The sequence below is a fragment of the Lutjanus erythropterus genome, chromosome 4 (assembly GCF_056507025.1).
Source record: "Lutjanus erythropterus isolate fLutEry1 chromosome 4, fLutEry1.hap2, whole genome shotgun sequence".
NCBI classification, from domain to species: domain Eukaryota; kingdom Metazoa; phylum Chordata; class Actinopteri; order Lutjaniformes; family Lutjanidae; genus Lutjanus; species Lutjanus erythropterus.
The window spans coordinates 47652475-47674517 of record NC_139320.1 but is presented as its reverse complement, the minus strand read 5'-3'; the positions used below and the strand labels follow the sequence as shown (position 1 = coordinate 47674517).

General features: G+C 37.2%; 2 protein-coding genes across 2 annotated transcripts; one reads left to right on the top strand and one right to left on the bottom strand.

Moving 5' to 3' along the window:
• The first annotated feature begins 3021 nt into the window (after window positions 1-3021).
• On the top strand, window positions 3022-12606 carry LOC146329243 (apoptosis-inducing factor 3-like). The gene is made up of 17 exons (XM_084718172.1): window positions 3022-3153; window positions 3269-3378; window positions 4915-4959; window positions 5067-5148; window positions 5580-5692; window positions 5779-5865; window positions 5959-6050; window positions 7009-7139; window positions 7387-7502; window positions 7601-7672; window positions 8253-8316; window positions 8679-8755; window positions 9002-9119; window positions 9528-9626; window positions 9718-9793; window positions 10084-10188; window positions 11777-12606. The coding sequence occupies exons 1-17, from the start codon at window positions 3045-3047 to the stop codon at window positions 11805-11807; spliced, it is 1527 nt and encodes a 508-aa protein (XP_084574298.1). The 5' UTR covers window positions 3022-3044; the 3' UTR covers window positions 11808-12606.
• Window positions 12607-13541: 935 nt separating this feature from the next.
• LOC146329242 (arsenite methyltransferase) lies at window positions 13542-21114 on the bottom strand. Its single transcript, XM_084716648.1, has 10 exons — window positions 20964-21114; window positions 19912-20042; window positions 17817-17967; window positions 17561-17697; window positions 17368-17437; window positions 15452-15533; window positions 15200-15331; window positions 14975-15117; window positions 14459-14584; window positions 13542-13903 (listed from the first exon to the last, which is right to left on the bottom strand). Exons 1-10 carry the CDS (start codon window positions 20997-20999, stop codon window positions 13826-13828), a joined length of 1086 nt encoding a protein of 361 aa, XP_084572774.1. The 5' UTR covers window positions 21000-21114; the 3' UTR covers window positions 13542-13825.
• Between the last annotated feature and the right edge of the window lie 929 nt (window positions 21115-22043).

The following is a 22043-nucleotide window of genomic DNA, read 5'->3' as shown; positions in this document are numbered from 1 at the left end:
AGATTTTTTGATTGTTGATAAAATGGTGACCCAATCTTAAAAATGTAAATCATTAAAGTGGAGAAGAAATTCAATTTTCTCTGGAAAGTGCTACATTTACAAAGAAAAAGAGTATAGCTGTTTTGTTTATTTGTTTGTTTGGTTTTGTTTTGAGTTCAGTTTAGTTTCAGTTAGGTCTAAATCACAGAGTGGGTTTGCTTGTTTCAGTTTAGTTTTTATTTTTAGTTAAGCATAAATTAGTTTCAATAGCCTATTAGTTTTAGTTACAAATATTATAATATGCGGGCTGCCTACTTGTTTAAGAAGTTCAGAATGGGTATTACAATACAACCACAACAAAAAAGAAGCAATTGACTCACAGTCATGTCAAGTCTCATTCTTAATACACATGCAACAATGCTGCTCAGTAACTTTACTCAAGTTTATTGATATTGATTTAATAAAAAAATAAAACAAACGGAACATATTTGTACAGTGATTAAAACCGAGCAGAGATGTTAAAATGATTATAATGGGCAAGTTCTTTCAAAAATAACAGTGAGGCCAACTCCAAAACAAATTTATGACTGTTTCACTATCAACTCCACAGTTAAGATCAATGTCCTGACGACGAAAATAAAATAAAATATATATACCTTCTGTACTATCACCTCAACTGATCTCCATCCTGCATCGTCAGCGCGTATTTGTGTGTGAGCGGCGGATGCAGGCACTTCCGTCCCTCCTCGGCTACGGTAGTTTGTGGGAGGAGCTCGTGGGGAGCACGGGACTCCTCCTACTGGCCGTCACGCGCGTGGTTCTCCTACAACGGTAGTTCTCGTGCGCTCTTCACTGAGCGACCAGCGTTTGTTTGTCTCGCTGCAGGGACGCAACCGCCAGGAACCAGGATCAGACAGATGCTTCATTTCAGACCGGCGTGAGGCGGAAGTGAACAGGTGAGCGCAGCACACAGACCTCTGCTAATTCATGTAGCTGAATGTATTAAACTCATAAAGAGGCTTCCGTTAAATGCGAGTGTTGAAAAACCTTTAAAAAAAACCCTTCTTGTATTCTGACAGCGTCATATCTCTAAACTGCTGCAGGCATAAAATAACTGTTGTGTTAACGGAGGTCAGATTTAATCATATTTAATGTTTCAGTGTAGAGAGACGGTGGACAGAGTGGGAAATATGAATGCTCATGATTTTATTTGCCTTTTTGGTCTTTGTTCATTGATGTACTGTCTGTGTCTGTAGTAGAGCTGTATGATATGGTGAAAGAAAATTCATATTGCGATATGCGATAAATCAGAATGATCATTTTTGTATTACAGTTTGAATCTGGAGAACAAGATTTTTACGCCAGAACATCAGTGCAGCTCTACAGTGGCCTGCTTCGTTATACTGCAGTTTTCTCTCTCTTTTCTTCTTAAAAAACAACTATTTAGTTCTGATTTTGAAATTTTGATATTGCACTTGGCCATGGCGTGATTTTTAATAATACTACCATTACTTGTGCAGCCCTAATCTGTATTCTTTGATTTGTTGTTTGTCTTTAAAGAGATCAGGCCTGTAGTTCAGTTTATCCATCTACTGTACTGTTTTGGTGTGAGTTGCAGAGGTTTGGAGATATTAAAGATTTCTGCCTTCTCTCCAGTATAACAGGACTAAAAGGCACTTTGTTTATGATGCTCAAAGCACCAAGAAAAGTATACTTGATAAATTCAAAACTCTACAGAAATCATGACCCAGTTACTCAAGATAATTCACAGACCTTGTGAGCAGTTTCATGAAGGAACTTCTTTCTTTCTGTTTGAAAGAAAGTAGGTCTGATAGATTCTACTGAAGAAAGGAAGTACACAACAGGTCGGGGAAAAATATGTATTTTTGATTTCGGAGGGAACTGTCCCTTTAAAGGATGTAAGACTTAGGTGAGAGATGCAAAACATAGGCATTCAAGAATTTAAACATATACTGGCACAAAGAAAATACAAAGAGCAAACAGGCTCAAAAACAGATACATTACATTTACATATTGTACAGATGTCAACAATAAATATATATTTTAGCACATATTGTTCATCCATGAATTTAATCTGTGGTTAAGATTAAAAAAAAATAGAAGGACTAGTAGAGCTGCAATAATTATTCAGTGGAAAGGAAAACAGTTGCCAACTATTTTGAAGCAAAAGAAGCAATTTGAGGACATCAGTTGGGACTCAAATAATCAGCAGACTAACCAATAATGAAAACTAGAACAGTGCATTCAGTACAGTGCAGCTCTCAACCAGGCAACCACCAAGTACTTCCTCTGCACCACTGCTAGTATACTATTTAACATTTGTGTGACAATTTTTCCTGGTTAGCACATTCATTATTGAGTTTTAGACAAAAACACGTTTTGTGAGGTCACAGAGACCTTTGACCACCAAAATTCAATCATTCATTCTTGAGTTCATGTGAACATTTGTGCCAGGTTTGAAGAAATCAAGGTGTTCTTTAGATATCACACTCACAAAAATGTGACCGTTTGAAAACGCCCTGTTACTGGTGTGGAGCCATATAAATAATGTTTTTCAAAGTCATTCAACAATTGTGAATCACAGAGATCCTTCAGCGTAGAGTCATGAATATGCTTCCGCCTGGTGGAGATAAAAACTGTTAGTTGCAGCCCTAAAGGTGATAATGTTCTTTAGTTCCATGTGCCAGTTGCAGAGCCTGTTTGTCACGCCACTTGGACGAACAAAAGTAACAGTTGATTAAGATAAAGAGTAAAAACAACAAAGATCAGTGATATTAACTCCTTGGTGCCTGTATCACGTGCGTCCGTTGGTTGCAGAACCTGTCTGTCTTTTCTTAACGTGGCTCACGTCTTGCAGAGATGAATCCGTGCCAAGAACCAGGTGAAGGCCAGGAGGAGGTGACTGAGATGGTAGGTCAGGAGACTGACCTGAGAGATGGACAGTAAGTCACAACGGTTCTTCTCACAGGAAAAAGACCAGATTTTTGGTCTAGCCGTCCAGATTTGGGAGATTTTTCTTCACTGCCTGTTTTGTGTTGTTCAGGATGAAGGAAGTGACTGTGGGGGAGCAGAAGGTGCTGCTCGTCTGTACTCAGGGTCAGTACAGTGCAGTTGGGAGCAAATGCTCTCATTACAATGCTCCTCTTGTCAAAGGTAAATCTCCCTCTGATCCTCAATCTTTATAAACCAATAATATCTGACATGTAACTGTATTTACATAGTTTTTCATTGAATTTGAGTGTTCATTGTGTGTTCTCTGATGATCCAGGAGTACTGTTTGGTGACAGAGTGAGATGTCCTTTTCACGGCGCTTGCTTTAACGTCAGAACTGGAGACATTGAAGAGTATCCAGGTCTGGACTCTCTGCCGTGTCATAAGGTAAAACACGTCTGTAGAGATCAACATTTGGTAATAAGGTTGTAAGAATACTAAAACTCAAGGTAGGATAACACCATGATGCAATATGAAAAATACAAAGAAAAAATATGAAAAACTGTCTCATTGCATAAACAATCTGATGTGCACAGCATTCTTTTCACATGTAGATTTAGTTTTTTCCCTTTCAATAAAAGGGCTACTGCTTTCCTTCTTTAATAAAATAAAATCAGAATAGCCAGCCATGATGCAAAAATTGTCTTTGACGATTAATGTTTGAATTATGTACGTACAACTGCAAAATAAAAACAATGCAGCAGGCAGTAGCAGTCCAGGTAGATAATATTCAGTATATTATTACATCCTCATTTAATAGCAGTTAACCACACTTCATACAGGAATGACTCCAGGTTTTGATCGTGTCTCCAGTTTAAAATGTAGTCATTTACTTACACATCATTTCCATGTAACTGGTATAAAAGTACCACTTTGTCCACACAATGGATTTAAGCTTGAATGTGTTTTTACCCAAAATTATGCAGGCATTTAGTAACCGTTGTAAATCAGTAGTGAATGTGCTTTGGCAATACTGTATTTTGTTCTGGTCCTGCCAGTAAGGCCTCTGTGGATTAGAATTTGAGTTTTAGTAGAGAGAGAAGCAGAGATGTTGCAAATTCACCCCCAGCTGCATGCAAATACAACTTTTATTTGCAAATAGAACATTTATATTTAACACAGAACAAATGTTTCATCTGCAAGTTGTCCCACAAATCATTTATAGTGTTCCAATTCTTATTTTTTATATTGCTCATATTTTAGATTTTATCTTTGTATTTTTTTATTGTTGCTTAGAGTTGTTGATTGTTGTAGAGATGTTTTTGATGAGTTTGATTTTGTTTCTGTCGAGTTTGTATGAAGTGTGTTTTATGATGACGATGAAATTATTGTTTTTTTGTAAATGGAGTCTGGTGGCTTTGAACACAGCAATAAAACAGCTGTTTATGGTTAAACGTGTCTTACTCTTTAAAAAAAGATGTATCTCTGTAGCGAACCTTTCCGAAATGTTGTCAGACACGTAGAATAACAATCTGAGCCTGTTGGTTGCAAACACAATCAGTTTTAGTGGACGTACTTTGACGGTGTGCAGGGATTACGTTGCAGGTCAGTTTTGCTTCTGCAGGCTGCTGTGCTCTCCTTCACTACTGGAGCAGCTCAAAAAATGTTGTTCCCATTAGTCACTTAGACACAAAAACATGAGAAAATGGATTTCAGGTTGAAAATTACAGAAGCTACCCTTTAAGTTTCTCTTACTAGATGTTACCATTGTTGGTACTTCCTCACTCTTTCAAAATATTTCCTTTTTTATTTAAAATAAATTCTGTCGCCTGCTGTAGATCATTGTCTGAAAACATAATGTTGACATTACAGACCAATGACCCCACTGTGCTATGATCTGTATAAACTTTTGAAAAAAAAAACACATTCTTTTAACCTGCATTCTGCACCTAAAGTTTTCTCTAATTTTTTTTTATCTTCCAGGTCAAAGTTGAGGATGGCAAGGTGTACGTTACCATCAACAAGAATGTAAGTTATGACAAGTTAAGTATGTGAAAACAATCACAATGTCTCCTTTCATTTTGTGTTAAATTGCACAGTTTTAAACAGTATGTTGTTGGTTTGCTTCCCCTCAGTCTTTGAAGTCGACGAAGCGGGTGAAGGAGATGTGCACCGTGACACCAGACATCAAACACACTGTCCTGCTGATAGGAGGAGGTACGGGCTGGATGTAATAAACACAGAAAGTTTCATGAATTTTTTGATAAAGGTAAAATTTGTCAAATAATATTCTGCAGATATCAGGGAACACGCTTGTTTGGTACAGACCCCAGCAAAAATCACATCATCATTTTTATATTTTTATATTTTTACAGCTAAAATGAAATACAACCCATTACCATTCTGACTAAAATCCCTCATATCGCAATATCTGTCAAAATAATTACTATATGATTTTTTGTATATTGATCAGTCCTACTTGAAAGTTGAAACCTCAAGTCATCAGTTCATTTTATTTCCTGCTTCAGTGTTCAGCTTCTGTATTTCAAGAACTTGAGATCAGTACGTAGGCATTTGGGGCTCACAGCTCCATCTCTGATCAGACCCTCTGAAGAATTACGCAGTTAATCAGAATTTTGTGATTTCAGGTCCTGCTGCTCTGGTTTGTGCTGAAACGCTGCGGCAGAACTGCTACCAAGGTCGAATCGTCATGGTAACCAAAGACACCCTGCCTCCATTTGACAAGCCCAAACTGAGTAAGGTTAGTAGATTAGTAGATTTTTCTGTCTGTGTTTTCGACAGCCTGTTTTTAGATGTTTTTCGTAAATGATGTAACATAACTTTCAGGCTCTGAACGCTGACAGCAGCAGCATCCTCCTCCGGTCAGCTGACTTTTATCAACAGTATGGGATCGAGGTTTGGACGCAGAAGGAGGTGAGAAGCAAAACGACTATTTGTGATGTATTTAAAAAAAAAACACACTGATCCTGTCTTTGGTCCTGTTAAGAACTGTGTTTTGTGTTGCAGGTTGTCTTGGTAAACCCAGCTGATAAGGTGGTGAAGTTGAACGATGGCGCTGTGCAGCATTACGACCAGCTTCTCATCTCGACTGGCTGCAGGTTAGATCCTGTTCTTCAAGTTTTTCTGAAAAAAGTTTGCACTGTTTGTTTTACACTCAGGCACTGGACTTAGTGAACACACAAAAGACAAAGAGAGTGGAGTTGGTGTTATATGAGGTACTTGTCCAGAGTCAGTGTATTACTTACAGTTGACACGTCCCCAGTATGGAGAAGCAGAGAGGAGTACTGACACAGAAGCTAAGCAATGTACTGCTGTGGACAGGGTCAGCAGAAAAATGTATTTTAGCCACTTAGAAAAGGCTCGCCTATAAAAATCAATATCATGTCAAGCGTTCACTTTATTTAGAGCATTTTCATCACTTTACCTTGCCATCAGACAGCCTTTTCAAACAGGAAACCACTGTTCTATACGCCAAATATCATTCGAATGAAAAACCTCCAAACCAACCAAACTCCGAAGGCAAAATTAGTGATTTTACCTTACAGAACACAGGAGTTGCTGGTCTACTGCTACCTTGATTAGTTAATTTATTTGTGTTATTGTGTGACTTCAGCGAATTCGAACTAACCTTTTAAAACACCAAAGTCACACAACAACACAAACAAACCAACATATTGAGGCAGCGGTAAACCATCAACTCCTGGGTTTTGCACATTTAAATGACTGATTTTGCCAGTGGAGTATGGTTGAATAAGAGCGAGACATTTGGCCAATATAACAGTAGTTTCCAACTAAAAAAGGCTGTCTGATAGCAAGGTGAAGCAGTGAAAGTATTTCTATATTCCTAATATAAGGTTTTGCTTTGTGCACAGCGGTACATTGCTTAGCTCCTGTGCTGGTACTCCTCTGCAAACTGGGGGCGTCGTCTACTGTAGGTAATACACCGACTATGGATAATTACCTCATCCAACCCCACTTCAAAATAATGCAAACAATCCCTGAAGGTTTCCATTTGACAACAATAATACACAGTAATTGAACTTATTTTGTTCACAGAGCACGGCCGCTCAGCTGTCCTGGCAGTGACCTGAAGGGAGTAAAGTTACTGCAGAGTTACGAAGACGCCAAAGAGATTCACAGCTCCTGTCTGGGCCAGAAGGCTGTCGTAATCGGAGCCTCCTTCATAGGTTATCTGGTTCAGTTTCTCTTTTTTTAATTGTGCATCATGTAACTTAATGAAAAGCTGGCAGGTGTTTTGGTGTTTGATTATCGCGATGCTCCGTTTGGAGGTTGTCATCACCCCATTCAGAGCCACCTGTCTTTTTATTATATCTGCTATGCAAATATTTGACGGTGCAACGTAAAGCTACTTTACAACACATGTAGTCGTATTAATATTGCAAACCACTGAAGTGTCTTTCATTGACACAACAGGTATGGAGGTGGCGTCCTACTTATCAGACAAAGCTGCCAGTGTGGCCGTGGTTGGCACCACCACATATCCATATGAGCGCTCTCTGGGGCCAGAGATCGGCAAAATGAGTATGCAAGTAAGAAACAATGACGACTACGGTCTGTCGCTGCTGAACGTGATTTTATTTGCTTTTGTAAAAAGAAGCAAACTTTAAAACGTTGCTTTTCCTTTAAGATGCTGGAGGAACAAAATGTAAAGTTCTACATGAATGATGGAGTCACTGAGATCAAAGGGGAGAACGGCAAGGTAACTTTACTTTTACTCTTTTAACAGAAATAATGACATTCTGTTATATTCAAGTGTCCCATTAAACTGTGAGTATGTGAGTGAGCTAGGGCCGTAAATAACAATTATTTCCATTATTGATTAATCTGCCTTTTTTTTTAGATTAATTGATTAATCATTTGGGCTTTAAAATGTCAGTAAATAATGAGAAATATCCACTTTTCTTAAAGTTCAGGGTGATGTCTTTAGATGTCTTGTTTTGTTTGGATGTGATGGATGCTTGATGGACACTTTTGGTGTAGTTTTTTTCTGCGCCAACCTTTTTATTTTTGTTTAAATTGTTAAAACTTTACAAGTGGTCTGGTGGATGTTTTCATCAATGTGGATTAAAACGTGGGGAATAATTTGAGCATCAAGCCAAACTTCATTCTCTGGAAACCTGCAATCTCAAACTGAAGCAGCTAAATGGATTTAAGCCATAATTCATTTTATTATTTACATCTGTGCTCTTCTTACTGCATGTTGTTGTAATTGTATAGCTTCAAACCTCGTGTGTATCTGCAGTGTATATTATATTGTAGTAAACAGATTTTTTTTCCAGGTGAAAGGGGTGGTGCTGAAGAGTGGTACAGTCCTGGAAGCTGACGTGGTGATTGCTGGGATTGGTAATTTTATTATCCTACTTCAAACTGTTTGGATATATACTTTTTAATAGTATTATAGAACACAAATGATGTTTGGGATTATCTTAACTACAGTTGAAACAATTGATTATTAATCATCTATTAACATAACCGCCAACCATTTTGATGATCGATTAATCATTTTGAGTCATTTTTCAATCAAAAATGTTGAAATTCTCTGATTTCGGCTCCTCTAAATGAGATTTTTTTTCTGGTTTCTGGCACTACTTTTTGCTAACAGCTGAGTGGAATTTTCCATTTGAAAAATACAGCAAAGAAAACAGATGGAGTCGGCCTTTAAAGAAAGTTTTTCATATTCAGACACAAAGGTTTCTGTTTTTCAGGTGTAATCCCCAACTCAGACTTCTTGGCAGGCAGTGAGGTGGGAGTGGATTCAAGGAAAGCTGTGATTGTTGACAAGGTGAGACGGAGAACTACACCCAAAATGTAATCGCTGTGATATTTACTGAGCTTACATACATACACTTATGACTTAGTCTGTTGGATACGGTTGTCCTGCTTGTTTTTTTTTATATTTTTGGCCAAACATTAACATCCCTAAACTAATTGTGTTCAGGTAACTAAAATAAATATCTGTGAATGTGCAGTATGCACTGTTTCTTTGTGAGCCCAGTGAGGCTCTAAACTCCTTTATCTTTCCCAACAGTTCATGAGGACCAATATTCCAGATATTTTTAGTGCTGGAGACGTTACCTCTTTCCCTCTGACCATCCGTGGAGACCAAAGGGTCAACATCGGTCACTGGCAAATGTCACAGTCTCATGGTGAGAGACAGATTCACGTGTTTGTTGATAAGGCTCATTTAAGATCTGCATCTGCATTGTGGACCGATAACCTTTTATTTAAACATGATAACAGTGAAAATAATTTTCCTCTGGACATTAGACTGACAAAATCTCTCTGTATTATTAAAAGTAAAGTAAATACCTATCTTTTTATTCTGGCGTTTAATTTTCAGTTGGAGTAATGTTATAATTTTAGATGTTTAAGCTTCAGTCTTTTTTTTTTTTTACATTATTCTTATCCATATAATTTTAAAGACTTTTTATTGTTTTTTTTAAAGTGTAGTCTTTTATTCTTGCAAAAATGGAATGAAAGTTGCTCTAAATAAAGTTGAGCTGAGTTCATCATCATCATGCTTGTTTTGTTTTTTGTTTTGTCTGTTATCTCAGGAAGAGTCGCTGCCCTCAACATGCTGAACAAACCAACCACAATTGAGTCTGTTCCTTTCTTCTGGACCGTGTTGCTCGGGAAGAGCATCAGATACGCAGGTAAACAATTTATTGTGAAAATGTCAGCCTTTCATCAGCATATTTTAAGCTGTACTGAGTCTCGTTTCCTCCTTTCACTTCCTCTTTCTAGGCTACGCAGAAGGATACACAGAAATCATATTCAAAGGCAAAGTGGAAGAAAGAAAATTCCTGGCGTTTTACATCAAGTGAGCAGCTGGGAAACAACTCATGATGCAGCTGAATATGAATTTCTGTTGTTTTTGCTGATGTTCATGCACATTTCCACATTGTAAGGATTGGTAAGCAAAAATCAAACAAGGAACAGAAGACAAACAGGCAAACAAATCAAGTCACGGGATGATCAGAATCAATCAAATCAAAATTTGATTTAAAACTAAATATCACACATCGTACATACAATAATTATGAACGATCAGTTTCATGGCTTAATAAACACACAGTTTTTCCCATCATTCATTTCTCCTTTTGTCAACAGAGACGAGGTGGTGGTAGCTGTGGCCAGCCTGATGTTCGACCCCGCTGTGGCTCGTGTTGCAGAGCTGATGGCTGCTGGCCAGATCTTAACAAAAGCACAGGCTCAGTGAGTGCCATCCTGCATTCACACAGACCACAAACTACACCATTTAGTTATATACTGAATGTGCATTAAATACCTGACACAGTGATGAATCCCTCCTTATGTCATTTGGGAGTAAATGTCAGTCTTATGGTTGCTGGAGATGAAAAAAAGAAGCCAAATCCACCAGACTGTTACAATGAAACCGTGACCCACAGTGGGTTCAGCTTTAACTAGTAAACCTGCATTAACTGGCTTTCTTTTGGTGAGCAGAAACAGGTTGTGAACGCAACGTTGATATAGTTGACATATCAAACCAGTTAGCAAATGTTGCTTATTTACACATACAACAAGTACTGAGCAACATTAGCATTTATTTGGGGATGTGCTTGTGTCTGCTTGGTGAATGTCAGTCAGATATTCACCCCTTCCAGCTCTGTTTTGGTCTCTACCAACTCCTAAGGGAAATATTTGTCTCTCTTTGTCTGTCTCCCGTTTTGTGCTTGGCAGGCAGGGTACAGTAAATTCTTAGATATTTTTACAGAGAAGCTGCATATTGTGGCTGAAAATTACTGAAAGTAAAATTGGTGGCTGTAAACAGTGAGCTGTTAGACAGTAAAACGTCATGTAGATTGAGGGTAACAGCCCTTTCGGTTGATAATTGACTCTTTCTAAGTCCCACCCTTTTTTGCTCTGTGCTCCAATGACAGTTTAGCAAGCTTGGTACCCAGTAGAACCACAGTCAACTGTTTCTGAAAAAAGTATCGCTTCTTTTACTTAGATATGTTACGTGCTTGGCTTGTCTGTGTTGAAAGGGAAAAAAATGGAGATGGTTTTAAAGATGTTGCTGAAGCAACGTATATAAATGTAGTCGCATCTTAGGTTAGCAAAAGCTAGAAAAACACTAGCTAACTGTTTTTTGCTACATGACACACCTCCTGCCATAACTTCCTTGGTTAACATACTTATTTTGAACCCTAACCGAAAGTATTTTCTGTCATTAAACCAACTGAAATAGGACAGAGGATAGAGGACACTCCAGTTGTTTTTGCGTACCGCTTAACCACGTGGTTTTGCAAGCTAAACCTAACCAAATAATGACGGGGGAATTGTTTATGGTAGGCACCTACCTGAGATTAGCTAGCTAGTTAGCCAGTGTTTTGCTAATGTTAGCTATGAGATATAAGATTGATGTATATTAGCTAGAGCGTTTGCTAACATTTTACTACAGACTAGAAAGCTAGTTTCTTTGGCTACAAAGCAAAACACCAGCTAACTAGCTAGCTAATGACTGATGTAGATTAGCTAGCTAGGTAGAACTGTTATTGGAGCACAGAGCAAAAATGCAGAACAAAGGATGGGTCAGTTCTGTGTGGAATATTGATTATAGCAGCTTTAACTATTAACTATTATACTGTACCTGGTTGGTGTAAACAAGAGAGACTTGTGGGTTGTTAAAGATACACCTGCACAAAGGACACAGTGATCAGAAACTTTGTCAACATTGAATATAAACAATAGTCAGGGATATAAATGATTAATTTTGTTCTCCTAAATTAGAATTATTTTTTGAGACTCCTAACTTGAACACTTTTTCCTGACCCGTGTTCAGAGCTGATGACCTGAGCTGGCTGCAGATGTAACCAGACGCCTGCTGTCTGCGTCCAGGAGTAACGCCTCTCAGTGACGGAGGATGGCACCTTTCTCTTTCCTCTTCCTCTAGTGCCAAATTGAATTTTCTCCAGTCACTGCCTCGGGGGGGCCTCTGAAAGCCAATCAGAGGTCTGCTCATACTCACAGCACCGTTACCATGGCAGCAAGCAAAGCTTTATTGAATTTGAACTTTGTGCGCTCGGTAAATAATCTGATCTGTGACGCTCTGATGAGCAGAGTCTCGATAAGACGACTGCAGGTTGACTTGCAGAACTTTCAATCATAAGTACACCCAAAAATGTTTGTTAACTTGAAATTATTTTAAAAACTTGAAAGATTCCAGAAACATTCAATTTAATAGTATTTTGTAGTGTAATCATAACACTGTAATAACAGGAAAGTAATACTATTTTTCATACTATTTTATCAGTTAAAACTTTAAAAACACACACACCACTCCACTTGTCTTAGTTACAATACATTTAATGAGTAACATATTTAAAATCTAAAAAGGTCAGTTGAAATACTGCACTCCACAAAAGAATATGTTGTTAATGAACTGCTTTATTTTTCATTAACCTTTATTGCAGGTATGTTTGTTTCATGTTTAATGTAATGGTTTAATCAATCATGTTTACAGCAGAGATGTACTGTAATTATTGTTTAGTCTTGATCTTATAACTGATGTAAAACTCAGATTGATGCATTTACTATGTTTAGTATCTTATTTTGAAATTCAAATCCAGATGAAGAGAAAGTAGGTGTGAAAGCACTTTGTGGAATTTTACCTTTTAAACCTTCTAACTTACTTGAAAAGTGCTTCGTGGTACATAATCAGTGCTCAGGTATTAAACAGTTCTACCAGGCAGCTTTAACACCACTGATTGTCCATATTCATATCATGTTTCCTGTTTTCCGTCTGTGGATGCAGTGTGAGGGTTTGTTTTCTGTCTGTTTGTCTCACTGACTACAATAAATCTTTCCTCATATGTGAATTACCTTTGCAGTTTGTTTTAGGTTTTGAGACTCTGACAGTTGCTTGGTGAAGTAGTAACAGAACACAACGTGACCATCTGCCAGTACACCTTTCATCAAACATATCGCAGTAAGTAACTTTATTTATATAGCGCATTTCATTCCAGGTGGACACATAATGTTCTGCACAGGGTCAGCCGCGAAAGTTGCAGACACCAGAGCAGAGGCACAAAAAGTACTGGAGTAAAAACCAGCTCAGATACAAAATAAAATTAATTAAGAGCAATAATTGATCAGGAAATTGGAAGACATGAGAATCAAAAGCATTTAAAAGACAAAGAAGTGACGAAATGCTAAAATAATTCAAACCAACAGTTAACAATCAATAATATAAGAGTATGTAAGATAAAAGAAATAAGAGCATAAGTAAAATAAAATAAAAGTTAAGACCGGCCCACCAGACCACTGAAAGGCGCAGCTAAAAAGGATGTTCTCAGTTTAGAGTGTGATCATTATATCTTTATATTTTTATTTCCACTTACAAGTGGTCTTTATTTAATTTCCATGGCTGCAAATAATTCTAATATATTTATTATCTATACCTGTCAGTACCAGTTTCTGTTTCATGTTGCACAGTGACAGCAGAATAAGGACAAACATCGGAAAGATGATTTTATTGTCATTTTCATTTTCTAATACATTTCCACTTTGTTTTTACTTTGATGTTACGCAGGTAGTTTAAGATTTTGTCATTTTGCATTTACTACAAAAGATCATTTTAGTATCTGGACATGTACACACATTGGCATATTAGTATGTTATTTACATGTTATTCACATACCTCACACCTGACAGAACTGTTAATCACAAGAGGAAGAGGAGATGACGAGCAAATCAGACGATTTGTCTTTAATGAACAATTACACATGGAAAAAATTAACCAGTTAAAATCTAACAACGTGTTAAAATTCTGTTTCCGTAGTTGTTCTCAGTCTTCAAAACATTTTCCTCAGGATTCAGCTGCATCTTTTCTTTATTTGCCTGTTTTGGAGCACTGTTTCACCGAGGATCCCAGCTTGTCAGCCAGCAGAAACGGGTTGAGGTGGCAGTACTGAGGAAAGAATTCAGAAAATGCACAGTCACTCTCACATGAGACTGAAACAGATCTTTGGATACTATCAAAGCTGACGCTGTGCTGTAGCTACAAAGAGTTATTCTTTCTGTAAGACTTGTGCATTCACACAAAATCATTCATGACACTGTTATAAAAGCATTTGACAGTGTAATAAAACTTTGACATCTTGATGACAAGTACAAAATGTATCTCTGTATTTGAGAGCAAGAAAAATACTAAAAATATGACACAATGGTCTTATGACAGTCAATGTAAAAAAAACAGCCACATATGACAGCATAATGTTATGTTAAATTTTAAAGCTAAACAGTTTAAGTTTGACAATGTCATAACAAAGTCATAAGACTCAAACAACGTCAGCTTTGTATTAGGAAATGACTGACAACAGCCATAAACACTCAAAGACTTCTTTATGAGTGTTCTTTATGTTACTACTTGTTCTTCATGGTGTCATGTCTGTATTATGCGCACCCCTCCGAGTAAAGTGTTCCCATTAACCTTTCAAAATAAAAGCGGTAAAGCATCGACTACCTGTGGCGTCGACTCTGAGCTGGACTCGTCTGGTTTGTCCAACATCTGGATGTTGAAGTCAGGAGAGAAACGGGAACTCTGGAGGATCGCTGCCATCTCTCTGTTTACCTCCACTGGCACATCTTTCTGCAGAGCACAAAAGAAAACACTGACCTACACCAGAGGTCTGCAACCTGCACCTCTGGAGCAACATGCTGCTCTTTTGCCCCTCTCTACCATCTGTCTTTTTTAACATTTTAATTTTCATTTATTATTTTTGCAGACCTAAAGGAATTATTAAATTCTCAGATTTTTGCGAGTAAAGGCTGCAGACCCCTGACGTAAACTATGCAACAACAGATCAGATTATTTTTTAGACATGAATATGCAGGATTTTTTTCTCTGAGATAGAAAAAGTACAGCACATAGTCTTCTTTTTCCTTTTAATGGAACATTAAGCCACAGGTTATCAAAAGCTGCAGTGTAAATATTGATAAAGCAATTCAGTATTGTGGCCTGATGTGACTTTAATCGTACCTTGAAACAGTGGGAGGAATCAAAGTCCAGCTGATCTGGGAAATCAGCCACAGTTCCTTTATAGGTCACTGTTGCTCCAGACTTGACTGGAGTTTTGGGCAACTTAAACAGCCGGTAAGTGCAGGAAGCATAGCTGATGTCACCTGCAAAACAAAGAGCGGGCTCAGTTATAGCATGAAAATTACCTTCATGTATCAAAAAAAAGTCAGAGTCGTCTTTTAGTACCTGCTTTTGCTTTGAGCTCACTGTTGTAGACCACAATCCGGCTCGCTGAAACAAGGTGAGGCGTGCTGAATCCTACGCTGTGGGCCAGCGAGATCAGATCCTGCCAAAACAGAGAGCCGCCCATTCCCTCACCTAGGACCAAAAACAAAGAGGTCACACCCAAAAGATATTGCATGTCAGCGATGCAGGATTAAGTGCTTTATTCTTGCACTTTGCACTGGATTATTAGATGATAATGCAATGTTATTTTACCCCACAGGACTGGATCAGTCTTCATGTGATCAGGAATGACTTTGCTGGCGTACATGTCACTGTAGTAGAGTTCACCTCCCTCCTGTGTAAAATAAAAACCAAAAACATGAGTTCCCGTACATCTGTCTTGGTCTACTGAAACCAGAGATGTTGTTTCCTATGAACATTTAGAGTAAAACCTTATCTCTAGGTTTGGCAGATGAGATTAAGTTCGGTTGTGAAGAGTTGTTTGTTGAGTAATTTGAGTAATCAGCATAATGAATTAATTAACTGCCAAAAACGATGGAAAAGATTTGGCAGAGTTGATGCATGTGGAGCTGAAAGCTGAAAGAGAAAAAAAACTATAGGAAGAAGAAAAGAGCGCAGAATAAAGCAGGGTCGGATGATATGATGGTTTATACCGGAGAGATTTTCAAACACCATGTGACATAAAACTGACAACATACCAGTAAAAACACGTCTCAAGTATAGCTGTTTTCATCTTTTTTCAGAAAATCTGAATAAATATGATGCATGTTGCGCTGTTAATAGTTCTTTGGGACATTTCAGGAGCAAGTGAAAAAAAAAGTTGTTTTTTTCAATAAAATCAAAGGCAACTTGTTCCAGGAAGAAAAAAGCCACACTGTGTTCTGAGTAACCCTACACAAAAGGATTACAAAAAAATCTAACAAAATATTTATTTGCTTTATTTTCAAATGAAAAGGTGCACTTGATTTTCCACTGTGAAGCAAAATCTTTTGAACACAAACAAAACTTGTGTCTTGTAAACATCACAACATGAAAAAATAAAAATCCCCCAAAATAATGAAACATTTAGTTGGTTCGTTGAGATGTACATGTTGGACAGGACTGCTGTGATTGGTGGAACTTGCAGGAAGCTACAATAGTTGGTCAGATTTGTGGAAAAGTTGCAGACAAAACTGAAAGGTGGTGCAGAATTCACTGGGATCGGTTGAGTTCCTGGAGGAACTGATTAATATGCTAATAAGGACATGACAACAGGGCTAGAAATGTTTTCCTATATTTTATCTTCCCTATAAACTTACTCTGCAAAGTCTGTGACGATTTTCGATTTTTCCTCTTACTTTTTACCTGATAATGAGTTGATTATGCTAATTATGCAAATCGACCAACATGCAACTCTTACCAACCAAGTTGAATTTCATCCTCTTGAACTACAGATGATTTCAAACTTAAAAGTTTATATGAAACACCACTACTGTCCAGTACAGCTCCAGTTAAAGCTGCTACAAGGAACTTTCATATTTTGTTGATTTTGGAGTCACTTGTGGACAGAAGCAGTATTATTTCCACTGCCATAACCACAAAACATAAAGTCAAAAATAAAATGATCTGAAGAGAATAACCCCCTGCTTCATTCTATCACACTACTTACAGTAACTTTGCCTGGAAAAATGTAAACAGATTAGTTTCATCCGATTTCTAGGAAAATCCAACCTGGTGGCAGCCATTAAGAATAACTACAGAAACAGCTGATCTTCTCTCTCATTAGTGTTTGTTTATTTAGGTCATACAGAAGCATCAGGATTAAACTGAGACTGTTTCATGACCAGGTAATAATGCCTTGTAGTAGCTTTAATGTAGATGTAATTCTTCACACTAGGGGTGCAACTAATGATTATTTTCACAGTCGATTAATCGGCTGATTATTTTCTCAATTAATCGAATAATAGTTGTTAGCCTAAACAATATCACAGAAAAAAGCCAGAGGTGACGACCCCAAAGGTCTTGTTTTGTCCACAACCTAAAGATATTCAGAGTAATATTCACATTTAAGAAGCTGGGATCAGAGGATTTGGACATATTTTTTTAAAATAATTACTCCAGCTGATTAATCACTTATCAAAATAGTTGTCAATGAATTTAATAACTGATTAATAATCGATCACACTAACCTTTAGGACATTGTAAGCCTGCTGCAGCACGGCTCTTTTATCAGCACACAGACAGATGACACAGTTGGATCTATATGGGTTAAAGGGAAAACGGTTTTGTACAATAAACAGGTAAAAGGTTAATTCATTTATCGTTCTATAGCACAGGGTTGTACGATGAAATGCATGTTGATCATGTAGGATGACATCCTACAGCAAAACATCCATGGAGTCGCTGTGTATGCCAGCCTCACTGAGGTTCTCCATGTAGCCCTGGACAAAAGAGACGTTGGGCTTCTCATAGCCAAACTTCTTCTGATGATACTCGATGTACTGACGAGACACGGTGATCTGAAGGGAATGATGAAAGTTTCATCAGTAGAAAGTACAGAAATCAAGTGTCAAATGGTGTGTGTGTGTGTGTGTGTGTGTGTGTGTGTGTGTGTGTGTGTACAGGCTCGTGTAATCACCAGCTCCTCTGTCATATCGATCCCGGTCACATGTCCGCTCGGTCCAACAAGTTTGCTGAAGGCGTAGGAGTCTCTGCCAGAGCCGCTGCCGAGGTCCAGGACTCTGCAGCCCTCCAGCTTTGCTGGGAAGGGAAGACCACAGCCGAAGAACCTGGAGGAAAACACTGTTACGACAACAGTCCATAACAATGTCACTGTGCAATAACAGGAGACATATGGATGTTATAGAGACAGTTCTGAACTATACAGAATGACAACAGACTGAGAAAGATCAATTATATGTTCAATTTGAATGACTGAATGAATTTCAGTACCCTGGACAATACAGGCTTTTTCAGTATCGGAATTGACCGATTATTGGCTGATTATCAGATCCAATATTCACTATTTTTACAGTTGCTGTAAGTAGTATTATTTTATTTATTTATTTATTTATTTTAAAAGTCTGATTGCTGATAAGATAAATTAGTTTTAAAATATGCTAATTTAAACATTGTAAGCTGGAAAGCATTTCAGTTCAAATTTAAAGGAGCATTTAAAGGAGCCGTATGCAGTATAATATACAGTTTAATATACAGTCTATTGTTGAAGTGAGTTTTCTCCTCCTGAGTCCCCAGACTTGAGGAGGCTCAGGCAGGCTGCAGGAGGGCAAGACGAACGCAACGTTGTAATGTGACTGTAAGCTGATCAGCTGTTTGAAAATACACCCTCTGGTGAGGCTGCCTGTCTCACTGCCTGCCAGACTCCGTTAACATTTTGCTCAGTTTAACTATTACAAACATCGGGCCCTTTTAAAAGATTAGTAACAATTTCTTCTGACCCATAAACAGACCCTTACTCTAACCAACGTGAAACAGGCAAACAATAACACAAGGCCAGAACAGAAACTTCAAAGAGCGACACTGTTCAGAGAAGTGAGTATTTCACCTGAGCATGTTTCCTTAATCTCTGATGACATTTATGGTCATTTTATGATTTATTACAGTGAATATATTACAGATTTGTCCTTTAAGATGTACTAGTTTTATTTATATTTATAATTTAAGACTTCTGGGAGTTATTTTGTTTATTTTTTTTTAATTTTTCATTGCAGTTCATATTATTACAGTTACCATTCTTTATCTGTGCCTTATCTTACTTATGTTACTGTCCAACCTACCCCCCTGCTTAACCTGTAAATATTGAATTCTTAGTACTTGTCTAATGTTCTGTTATTTTTTCACTTTTTTAGTATTTTTGTTTCCATCCTAGTATTTTTTTCACTCTTGTTGTATTTGTATGTTTACAGTGGAGGGTCGGAGAGAAATGGCATTTAAACACTCAGAATGTCTTATAATTGGCAGAATTAGCAGTACAGTTGATTTTGACGTATTTATTCATTCATTACAGTTTTTGGTTAACTTCATTAAATGCTGCTGACGGCTCCCTGCTCTTTTTAAGATAATGTGGAAAAGCTCTATTTCAGTTATACGCTTGAAGGCATTTCAACAAAATTTTGCGTAAGAGTTCGAGTTTTTCTAAATTCTGGCCCAAAGATTTCAATTTTTACAGCAAATAAATATTGTTTCCTAATAAGGGTACCAAGATATACAAGTACTGATGATAACTGTGATTTTTTTAAACTGAAATATTGATATCGTGTTAATACACATATGATAATACTGTGTAAATAATCCAGCACCTCATAAATGTATTGAATGCTCTTAAATCATTTCTGTTCTTTTCTGTTCTCACAGTTAAACATGACTTTGACGGATACTTTTTTCCAAACTTTCTATAGATGTTGTGATAATATTGTCATTGTGAATCACTTTGGTCGTGTCATGTTTGTTCTCTGATGTGTCTGCGTGAAACCGTGACAGGCTCATGAGTGGATTTTTGTCTGTATCATGTAGACAGTGTTGTCTGTGTGTGTGTTTGATTTATATGTGTCCTGTGTGTTTTTGATTCTCTTGTGTCAGTGAGGAGTCGAGCGGCTCAGCTACAAACAGTGTAGTGAGACAGAAAATATCTGCAGGATTCAATGAGTCTATCTGACGACAGCTACATGAGAAAGTGGTGTGTCTTTAATGCAGAAATAAAGGTGAGACCGTACTTTTTGGTCACCTCCGGGTGAACCAGGTCCAGTGCATCTGTGACACTTTTTGCCAGTGGGCGGCAGGACACACTGCAGGAGGCAGCGCTGGTTTTCAAATTATCACAGGACTGCAGACTGCCATAGTACTTCTGCACATGTGACATGATAAGTGGCACATATGGTTAACAACTGTGTTAAGACATGCTTCAACATTTAAGTGCATTGGTTTACAGGCAGTCACAGATCTGACAGAGGAGATTCTTTACTCAAAAAAACCTGCATCGAAAGAATTATTTTAGTCAAATTATAAAAGTATAATCAGGAAAATGACTGTTATACTGTTTTACATTATATCACAAGATTATTATATCTCATTCATTCATGTAAAAGCAGGATGTTACTGTTACTTGGTTAAATTTCATTTTAAAATATTTTGTATTACTTTCATTATGGATTCATCTGCTGATTAATGTCTCCATTAAATGATTAATTGTCTGGTTTGTAAAAATTCTGAAAATAGTGAGAAATGTCTTCACAATTACCCAGAATCCAAAGTGAGACCTTCACGGTCTTGTGTTTGTCCAACCATCAGTACAAAACTCAAAATAATTAAATTTACATCAAAAAGAAATAAAATAATTACAGAAAAACAGAAAATCTTAAAATTTATATTTTCGTGTTTTGACATGAAAATGACTGAAACGATTATCAAACTAGTTGCAATTCATTTTCTGCTACTTTTTTAACTGATTAATTGTTTCTGCTGTACTTATATAAACTGTAGTGTGTGGTGGAGTAAAAAGTACAATACTTTTCTCTGAGCAGCAGTGGAGTATTAGTAGAAACTGACATGAGAAAAGACTCAGGTACAGTAGCTCACTACTGTTACATGTTTTCAACATTATATGACTAGATTTGTTGAAGGAACGTCAGTATTTTCTACTGCAAGAACAAACATCGCAATCAAACACGACTGAGCAACTGTTGAGCAACATCAGAGGAAAAACTTCTCCACAAAACTCTGTTATGAAATCAAACTGAACCAAACGGTCTGAGTCAAACTGAGGTACCTTCACGTTTTCCCTCACGTCGTCACAAGTCGCCATGGCGTCCGACAAAAACACAAAAGCGGCTCCGAGTGTGAGAAGTTTATGAATGAGAAGTAATATTTAGGTCAGAGCTGCCCCTCTATCAGTACTCCATCACGACCAGCGCACTCTACTCTTCCGGTCCGTTTGTTTCACAATAAAAGTGTCATTGCAACATAAAACAAAAGAAAACAATATAACATCAAATAACATCAAATAAAATAACATAAAATAAAATAAAACAATATGCAATAAAATAAAAATAAAATAAAGACATAAGCAGATATATACAGTAAATGTGATTTTGGAAACAAAAAGCAAATACTTCAGCAACATAATGTATTTCTTTATTTCTTTTAAAAATTGTTTTAATTTTATCTGTGATATTAGCAAAAGACCCAAAGTTGCAGCTGCACGTGATCCCAAAAATCCAAAAATACTGATGGATTTTTGGGAGTTATTGGAGCAAACAAAAAGGAAATATAGCATCCAATGTCTGACATACTCAGTTTCAAATGTGGTGCAGTTGCAAATAAAAAAGATATTAAAAGCTTGGGGACAAAAAGAAATTTTGACCAAAATTTATTTGACAAGAGATTTGGAACACATCTGTAACAAATCTTTATCTGTACAATAAATGGGCTTCAACCCCTGAACCTATAAAGGATAGGCCAGTACAACATAGCATCTCCAAAGACCCATTAAGACAGAGCAGTGTGAGGGAAAACCATATGCTGTGGTAGAAAATATATATATATATAAATATATAAGGCTCCTTGTATTATATTTTGAAGCCAGCAAAAACCGAAATAGTGAATGAAACAAACCGAACATTGCATCATGTTGCCTTAGAGCAAGAAATAATATAGTCTATTGATGAGTAGTCTACACCCATTTGTCTAAAAAAAAGGAAAGGGCTAATATGTAACCTAAAGTGTATTGTATTTCTTTATTTATTATTTTTCATCTTTTCTGAGCATTTTCATGTCTCATCCATCAAAGATCTGTCTCAGATTGAGCAAGAACATCAAATGCAAAATGATAGTAATAAAACTAAATTAA